The 9,874-nt window shown below is 38.0% G+C and overlaps 1 protein-coding gene across 1 annotated transcript; it reads right to left on the bottom strand.

Annotated features, from left to right (window-relative positions):
* Positions 1–274: 274 nt before the first annotated feature.
* LOC149243327 (uncharacterized) lies at positions 275–1,824 on the bottom strand. The gene is made up of 2 exons (XM_089367795.1): positions 1,275–1,824; positions 275–1,150 (listed from the first exon to the last, which is right to left on the bottom strand). The coding sequence occupies exons 1-2, from the start codon at positions 1,446–1,448 to the stop codon at positions 536–538; spliced, it is 789 nt and encodes a 262-aa protein (XP_089223921.1). The 5' UTR covers positions 1,449–1,824; the 3' UTR covers positions 275–535.
* Positions 1,825–9,874: the final 8,050 nt, after the last annotated feature.

Here is a 9,874-nt window from a genome sequence, read left to right as displayed (position 1 = left end):
AATTGATAAGAATGTAAAATATTTTAAATCAAGTATTTGAAAATAAAAATTAAAAAATAGAAGAACTTATGTATTAAGTTTTAGGAGAGTTTTATAATAATAATAATAATAATAATATTATTATTATTATTATTATTTGATATATATGAGTAAATCTAGTGTATAACTTAGTAATGGTTGGTATAGTTATGGTTATACCTGTATAGATATTTTCAAATTTATTGCTTATTTTAAATCGTAAATAAAATGAAATAAAAACATTTATTCATCGAAATTGAAGGGAGCAATAATGATAAACGCATTTATTATTCTAATCAGTGTCATCCTTGTTTTCCACATACCCTTTAAATGACGATTGGCTTGTCACATGAACGGCCATTGCCAATGTTCGTTAAAGACTAACCCTGTTCAGCTTAATTCACACGGCAAGGAATAACAACTGCAACGCACGGAAAGAAAGCAATGACGGATATAGAACTTATTACAGCATACAAGCATTGATAAACACGATTTCTCTAGAGTGCCTGAACGTTCTTCATAGCATTTGCACTGGGTTCGGTAAGATGACATGTTGGAGCCCGGTGGATTCAATCCCGTGAGCAATATCTAAAACAGTGTCTCCTACAATCTTAGAGGGCGATTTAATTCCAAAAACCGGAACGGGATTGGCCGTAAAATCAAGAAAATACAGAAAAGAGATCATCCCCAGCGAGCAAACAAACATGTCAAGGGGGCCACTGATCCACAGCAGAAGTGGGAACGCAAAGTAGTAAGCCCTTGTCCCCAGTGACCAGAAATTGCTCCCTCTAATCACTGCATTCTCCACATAATACACTGGGACACTTGAATTCGGCGTGCTGATGAGAAAATTGACATGAATGTAATAACGCACGCATTGTACATAGGATATGAAGGCTGCCAGGAAACAAAGCAGCAGGCTCGCATATTTGATAGATGATGTTAAGGAACTTTTACTTCCGAAGAATATCTCATTTATCAGCCGATTGGAGCCAGTGCTGCTCTTTGTGGCAAAGGCCACTATGGTGCCAATAAGAGAGGTGATCGTTAGTGAGAGAGTGGCAAGATAAACTGCAGCAGTTATGTTGCTTGATACCACTAGAAGAGCCAGTGCAGTATTCTTCGGCATATCCTGCAAATAATTGTTGAATTTCATACCCTAAAAGAATCAGGACTGAAAACCCTAGAATATTCCAGACAAATCGTTTCTGAATATGCAAAAACACGAGGAAAGTGAGGAATAACCGTGTTATTACCTTCATCATCTGCTGTACCCAGACTCTCCTGTTGCCGTTTTCAAATCCTATGACGGTAGTATTGGGGTACTTGATGATTCTGTAGAGGAGGTAGGCATGGTAGGCAACTAAGAAAAGAATACCTGTTGGAACCAGCACTGCGTCCAGATTTATCACTAGATCGCTCCAAAACATCTTGTTGCCGGCGTTCTGGTTACGGGATTATCACTTCTAACACATGCAGAAATCCGTACAGTCTACCAGTCGATCACTGCCAAACTGGTCTTTGTTCCAGCGATTATGGTATTTCGGTTGCAGCTCCGGTAGGGATTGCAGGCCGAGGCCTAGGCCTCTGAAATACCTTTAAGAAACAATGCCATAAGGATAAAATCAAATTCCAATCCTATGATTTAAAAGTTGGTTGCGAGAAAATGGAATGCGTGAAAGGCGATATGTTACAACCCAAGAAACTTATCTTTTGGACTACCTAGACAATTTTTTAACAAATAGAATGCAAACTGGGAAAGATTCTATTAAACCAAGTTGGTTTATGTCAATGTGCCCTAATCCGTTTTCGTAATGATGGGTATTCTGCAATTTTTAAACCAAGTTGGTTTTTATGTCAATCTGCCCCCCTTGAATCTAGTGGCAATGCTGATTCAAATCATATTAGTGGGAATCGGGTAGGAAGTCAGTAAATGGCTTTTAAATTACTCCATTGCTTTAAAAAACGAAAGACACAGTCATATCGATAAATCACACAACTTAGCATTAACTGTCGTATTGCGTGTTTTGATAAATCACACAACTTAGCATTAACTGTCGTATTGCGTGTATCGATAAATCAGACCACTTAGCATTAACTGTCGTATTGCGTGTTTCGATAACTCAGACCACTTAGCATTAACTGTTGTATTGCGTGTATCGATAAATCAGACCACTTAGATTGACTCTCATATTGCGTGCGTGAGTGTAGTGTTTGGAGACGCGCACACGTTTTTTCCTCTTCAAATGTTCCCGTTCTAAGATTTATCTTGATTGCACAATAATCGGATTTTGTCCACCTGGCTAACTCACCCCCTCCTCCTCCCTTTACAACCCATACCAGTCTCCTCTCCGTTTACAAGTTAGTCTCCTGTTACAATCCATCCCACTGTTCTCTCTCTGTTGAAAAGCTTTTTCGAAATTGGAAAGCGGCGGGTCGGTGGATGCAAAATTAAAGCACGTCATCACCATCAAAAAGTCGAAATTGGAAAGAGGTGGGTAAGTGGATGCAAAAATAATGCACGTCGTCGCCCTCAAAAAGTCACTGCCTTTCGTCTACGAAACTCAAACTCCTTTCTTCACCAAATCCAACAGGAGCCACCGCAAATGTTCAAATAAGCAATCTCTTTGCAAACATGGATGTTATGGTCATTGGAAATACCTCGTGATATTCCTGCGGACTTAAGTCAAGAAGAGTTGTGATTTGCTGCGTATGATGATGCTAAACAAGGGTTTCCTTTACAACAAATTGTTCAGAGGGATATGAGTTTATTTAACACCAAAATTGCAGAATTCGATAATCTTCTCCATAATCTGTAAAAGCATCCCTCAAGTGTAGGTAATCTTCTTCGCTTCTCCTTGTGGTAGTTTTCAAAAGCAACACTCATGCATTAATTCCAAGTGTTGGTCTGTTTGGAATTGGATGCAGCTGTGGCTTTCGAATCAGCCGGTGCAAGCCCATTTGCTTTCACTTTTAAAACACATCATTTGCTTTTGAAAATCAACCAGAGGTTCACTTCCCACATTTGACACGGATTCGTCCTCCAAACAATTTTCGCACACAAAACAATCTCTAACTAATTTGGTGCGAGCAATTCAGCATTTGAAGCATCAGAATCTTTTGGCCCTTAAATTGCGAGTCCAAAGTACATTTGGGAAAATAGAGTCTGAACACTTGGAAATCCCAATGTAGTGCCAGTTCTTTAAGCAACAGCGCTTTTCATATGTTGCAGCAAATTCAATGTCCATCTCAAGTTTTGGAATATGGTTGTTGAAAGCGGTGAAAATACATCAAAATATATACAGGTAAAAGACGTCTGCAATATATCATGGATGGCAATTTAAATGGAGAAACCGGGAAAGAATTTGCTAAAACCCAATGGCATGGTTTCGAATGCAATTGTTTTCGGGTAGCCAGTCATAACAACTTCCCAACTTGCAAAAACATGGGATGCATGGAGAGTATTGTTTTAATAAGAGATGATTATAGTATATACTACCAATTTTTCATAAATTATTGGGAGAATTTTAGGTTGATATAAATGAAACTTAATTTTACGATTAATTAATTTTTATTGAAAATTTTAAAATACAAATTAAGATATGAAGGTCTTAAATATTTATATGAACAGTTTTCTAATAAAAAATGATATAACAGAAATAATCCCATTTAATTATATATATGTTTATTCAAATGTATGTATTTATATACATAACTTTTGTTAACATATTTCTATGTTTTATTACGCCAAACTGATATTTGGTAAAGCATAGTTTAGTTTATGATTAACAACTTTACAACTTTAATTATTAAATTATATAAGGAAACCTTTGGAGTGTTAAAATTTCATAAAGGAATCTATCTTTCCTTAATCAAATATGCAATTACATATATACATGAGTATTGTCTCAAGATAGTAAAACTATCTTCGACATACAATCTGTTGGTGGAGAGAATATCTCAACCACACATTAAATTAGAGAAACCACTCCTATAGAATAGGAATAGACTTGTTACATAGAAAGTCACAACTGAGACAAGTAAGAATTAATATTCAAACACAGCCCCTTAATGAGTACTTGATTCGATATCAATCTGCAAAGTCTAGTTGTGGTCAAACATAAAAGAATATGTTGATGTCCATATAAAAGAACAACCATCCACCAGAATGCATGGGTACTAAGAGCTGCAACTGCTAGTCTTGTAGGATGTCCTTCGCATACATGGTCTTTCAACCATTATAACTGCACACCTGTAATTGTACCTATAAATCCCCCTCCAATATCATCATGGGTTTTATCGGATTACCTATAACCATGCTCTGGGTTTTATGGGATCACCCTCAACCCTGCCTCCAAGGGCTCTCAGCCACCAAGGCTAAACACAACCACCAAGGCTCAACTCAACCATGAAGGCCCAACACAGCGACCAAGGCTCACCATATTCAGTCTAGGCCACAAATTTGCCACTACGGAAGTCCAGCCACTCTGGGCTACAAACGTGCCAGTAGGGCACTCCAACCACCAAGGCTCACCAAAGGCCCGACTCAATGAGGTCGAGGGTTTTATCGGCTAACCCTAAACCATGCTAACAGGAATCTTTGTCTCACTTCACTCTTAAATGTGTTGTCTAGGTTACCACAAACCGACACTAAAAATACAAAGTGGTTTTTAGATTACCACGAAATGTATGGGGGTACACATGCCTTACAAGGCTTACAGGACAACTCCAAAACATCGTAGACTTGCTTACTGAGAAAATGTGTGACTCATAATACAATATCCTAGTGATTCTATCCCACAAGCTCACACTAACTCAACAAACATTCAACTAGTTGTCCATCATCCCAAATTTTCACTTGCTTTGCACAAGATCAATTGTTGTTGCACTTCAATCTTGAACACTAAGCGCCTTTGGTCTCTTCTTTCTATTTCTGATTTATTTGTCTTGGATTCACCTGCATGATTTGTTAGAGTAGCTAATTCTAACAAAAACACTCCATTGATTTAGCTAAATTCAATGCTTCTAATTCAAAAACATTTATAAATACCACATTAATTTGTTTCTCATTGGATTTTTTTTTTTAAATATGCAATTCTAATAAATTGCACTTTTACATTGAATTGATCACGCTCGATGTGTTCACCTTCCCAAAATCCAATTCTATCAAGTTGACCCTAAGAAAAAGAAGAGGGTGATAAACCTTGGGTTGCATGAGCAAGGCACTATCTAGATCTCCCTGATCTCGGCGGCAAATCTCCCCACTGCCTTTTCCTCACACTTTTCCTTCACAATCGACAAAATCAACAACCCACGTCATCTCCCACATACAAAATGCATCATCAAATGACAACTCCAGGTGAAAGAGGACAAGAAACATTTGAAATCTAAAGAGAAGACTCTCGGCACCAATCTGAGCCAACTTCTTGACTAATTGGATGTAAGTCAGCTACAATGTTCTTCCCATGGCTACTAATTGTTTCATCACACCAACTGGACCTTCCATCTGGAATTTTGGTCACATTCTTAAGAGAAGACTCTCAAAGCACCAGAATGCATCTGCATCATCCTAAAAAAGAACAATTAATCGGGATGACAAATCACTTGTACCTCGATGGTGAAAATCTCAACGTGTATTTGCATTCTGAGTACGTGGTTTTTTGTATGCTCTCTCTATTTCATATCTTCTTTCTGAATTCTATACTGTTGAAATATAATTTCAACTGCAGCAAATTTTTTTCTTTACCTTTGCGATGCGATGAGATCGCAGATCGCAAATCGCATGCATGCTTGGAGCCTCCATCTGTTCACTTGATTTCTCCGATTGCGATGTTGCGATGCGATCCGATTGCAGATCACACCCAAATGTTAATGCTTCATTTTTTTCGTTCCGCCAAACGCGATTTCGCGATGCAATCAAATCACAAATCGCAAATCGCATATTTTAAAGGTTGAAGTACAGGCCTGCAACAAATGAATTTGACGTGAAGGAAAAGTTTCATTTACCGCCAGTTTTGTCAGTAAAACAGTAAATGTAATTTACTGTGGGTTGGTAAGTTTTGGTAAAGATTTTAATTTTATTATTTTCTATCAGCGGGAGTATGGGCACAAGTAAAAGTTGGTAAAACCATTTAAATTTTATTGTTTTTTATTTTACGGCAGCATGGCAAGTGAAAACGTGAAGTAATTTTCTTTTGGTTGTCATATATATATGTAATGTTTTTTTTTGTGTTGAATGAGTAATTGAAAAGAGAGGCACAACAGTGCGTATGTATAGTTTTGAATATGCAAAAAAAGAACACGCAACAACGTGAGAAAAATCTATGTGTAATTTCCACACAGCAGTGTGTTGAACTCTCCAGCAGAGACAGAAGTTTTTTTTTTATGTAGCAGCGTGTGAATGTAATAAAAATTTTACACACACCAGTGTAATCTTTGTGCAAGCTGAGACAGAGAAATTTTCTGGTGAGAGAGATTTTTTTTTGTATGGAACTGGAAGTTCTTGGTGAATCCCTCTGTTAAGAGGAAGAATCTTTTGTAACAGCAATCTTTTAATGAATACAAGTTTTATGTGTGTGTGTGGGTAAAGCTCTGTGTTCTGGAAACTTTTTTTGTTGTTTCGCTGTGTTAAGATCCTATGTGTGGCAAAACAGAGCTTTGTTATCTATTCTGTGATTTTGTTTTTCAGAATTTTAGCAGATAAATTCCCAACAGTGGTATCAGAGCTCTCCAGGCTCTTTGAAGGTGTCAAAGAAGCTGAAGGAAGGATTCTTACTGCAGCAACTTCTCCAGCAGTGTGAAGACTCAGGCAAAAGAATCCAAGGTATTTTTCAGTGATTTTTAATACATAGTCAAGTATTGCAAGAATGGCCAGCACCAGCACTAGCGTGGGTATTTTTAATACTCAGCTCCCACAGTTTAATGGGAAAAACTATGACTATTGGGCAATAACCATGAGAGCCCTGTTTGCCTCACAAGACTTATGGGAAATAGTTGAAGATGGTTTTAAAGAACCAGTAGATGAAAATGAGTTTAATAATTTAACTCAGGTAGAGAAAGATCTGTTGAAGAGCTACAAGAAGAAGGATTCAAAAACCCTTGTATTTCTGTATCAAGCAGTGCATGAGAGTGTGTTTCCACGAATAGCAGTAGCCAAGACATCCAAAGAAGCATGGCAAACCCTCAAGACAGCCTATCAAGGCATGGAGAAAGTGAAGACAGCAAAACTACAGTTGCTGAGGAGAGATTTTGAGAACCTGTGCATGAAGGAGTCAAACAATATTGACTCATTCTTCACACATGTGATTGGTCTGGTCACACAAATAAGGACTCATGGAAAAGTTCTTGAAGAAAGGAGGATTGTGGAGAAACTGTTGTGGATCTTACCCTCAAATTTTGATGTGATTGTCACCACCATAGAAGAGACAAAGGATCTCTCAAACTTTTCAGTTGATGAACTTCATGCATCACTGATAACACATGAGCATAGGTTGAGTAGAAATGAAAACTCATCTCTAGAGCAAGCCTTCATGATCCAGATGTCCTTTGGAAGAGGAAGCAAGAGAGGAAGAGGAAGAAGCCAAAACAGAGGTGGAAGGAATAGTCCAGCAAATGCTGAAGGAAGAGGCAGTAATCCGAATCTAAACCAAGGCCAAGGCAGCAGTCAACAAAGTGGACAACATCATGCTCAAGGACAAAGGTATGAAAAATCCAATGTCCAATGTTATTACTGTAAAAAATATGGGCATTATGCAAATGAGTGTAAGAAGAAACAGCATGATATGAACAATAGATCTAGTGCAAATATCACTAGAGAAAATATCAGCTAAGATAATTTATTTATAGCTTGTAATCTGGCTGAAACAAACAGTGAAGACATATGGTTTTTAGACTCCGGTTGCAGCAACCATATGACATGAAACATAGCTTTGTTTTCTGCTTTAGATCAAAGTGTGCAGTCACAAGTCACACTTGGGACTGATAACAAAATTTCTGTTATGGGTAAAGGAGAAGTTAAAATATTTACAAAGCAAGGTGAAAAGAAAACCATAGCAGATGTCTATTATGTTCCAGGAATGAGATGTAACCTCTTAAGTATTGGACAGCTTGTTCAAAAGGGTTACAATGTTTTCGTTGTGAATGATGTATGCACCATCATGGATAGAGCACCTAGCAAACGATGTATTGTTGAAGTGAAGATGACGAGGAACAGGATGTTCCCTCTCAGAATAAGGGCAGATTTGAGAAACAAAGAAGTAATTGCAGCAGTTACCCAAGAGGCTTTCCAAAGCGTACCAAAGGATGAAAATTGGTTGTGGCACTTGAGATTTGGACATATCAACTTTGAAGGTCTTAACTTGCTGAGCAGAAAAGGAATGGTAAGAGGATTACCATTGATAGAGAAACCGGACAACCTTTGTGAAGGTTGTATACTGGGAAAACAACATAGAGAAAGTTTTCCATCAGGGAAAAGCATAAGGGCAAAAGCACCCTTGGAAATTGTCCACTCAGACTTATGTGGACCGATGCAAACCCCATCGTTAGCAAGCAGCCAATATTTTCTAACATTCATTGATGATTTCACCAGAAAGACTTGGGTTTATTTCCTGAAGAACAAAAATTTCGAAATTTAAAAGCACTTGTGGAAAACCAAAGCGGGCTGCATATCAAAGTTCTAAGAACTGATAGAGGAGGTGAGTATATCTCCAAGGAATTCCTACGGTTTTGTAGAGAAAATAGAATTCATAAACAATTTACAGCTAGGTACACCCCGTAGCAAAATGGAGTAGCTGAAAGGAAGAATAGGACCATCATGGATATGGTGAGGAGCATGCTAAAGGCAAAGTATTTGCCAAATGATTATTGGGCTGAAGTTGTACACTGTGCAGTATATATTTTGAATAGGTATCCTACAAAAGCAGTGATGAACAAAGTGCCGAAAGAAGCATGGAGTGGGAGAAAGCAAGGAGTCACCCACATGAAAGTTTTTGGGGGTGTGGCTTATGCACACATTCCAAATCAGCTAAGGAAGAAGTTGGACAACAAAGGGGAGAAATGCATTTTCATTAGATATAGTGAGGAATCCAAAGCTTACAGGTTGTATATCCCATCTACCAAGAAGTTTTTTGTGAGCAGAGATGTTCAATTCATTGAGGAGGAAGCTTGGGATGGAAGCATAGAGAAAACAGTTAATGTTAAAAACTATTTGTCTCATGATGAAAATGATGAAGAGTTGGCTGAAACACATCCCCAAACAACAGCGCCAACACAAGGACAACAAGGGACACCCTTGAGGAGAAATGAGAGTGCTTCTCCAAGCACACCACAAGGAGGAAATTCAAGTGCTTCTTCAAGTACTTGTACACCAAATGAAAGAGGTAAGAAATTCAGAAATTTAAGTGATATTTATGATGAAGGAATGAATTCTTTGTTTGCTTTGTACTGTCATGTTGATGTCCCTATTCATTTCGAAGATGCAATTAAAGATGAGAAATGGATAGAAGCTATGGAAGAGGAGATGAATGCCATAGAAAGAAACAAGACATGGGATTTGGTTGAGCTACCAAAAGGTAAAGAAGTCATTGGAGTTAAATGGGTCTATAAGACCAAGAGCAATGCTGAAGGGAAGATAGAAAGGCACAAGGCAATACTTGTTGTCAAGGGATACAAGCAGCAGTATGGGAGAGACTATGAGGAGACTTTCGCACCGGTTGCAAGAATGGAAACCGTGAGAGCAGTGCTATCCATAGCAGCACAAAACAAGTGGAAATTTTACCAAATGGACATGAAGTCAGCATTCCTAAATGGAGTGTTAATGGAAGAGGTTTACATTGGACAACCTCCAGGCTATGAAAAG

This window comes from Pinus tabuliformis, chromosome 8 (genome assembly GCF_031772625.1).
Source record: "Pinus tabuliformis cultivar Carrire ecotype Pingquan chromosome 8, CPIR1, whole genome shotgun sequence".
Taxonomy (NCBI): Eukaryota; Viridiplantae; Streptophyta; class Pinopsida; order Pinales; family Pinaceae; genus Pinus; species Pinus tabuliformis.
This window is presented reverse-complemented; position numbering and strand designations above follow the sequence as displayed.

Excerpts from the sequence above, each read along its gene's own strand:
- LOC149243327 (XM_089367795.1), bottom strand. The coding sequence starts at position 1,448 with ATGTTTTGGAGCGATCTAGTGATAAATCTGGACGCAGTGCTGGTTCCA. Across the intron at positions 1,151-1,274 it reads GGGTACAGCAGATGATGAAG|GATATGCCGAAGAATACTGC; the intron begins GTAATAACACGG and ends AATTATTTGCAG.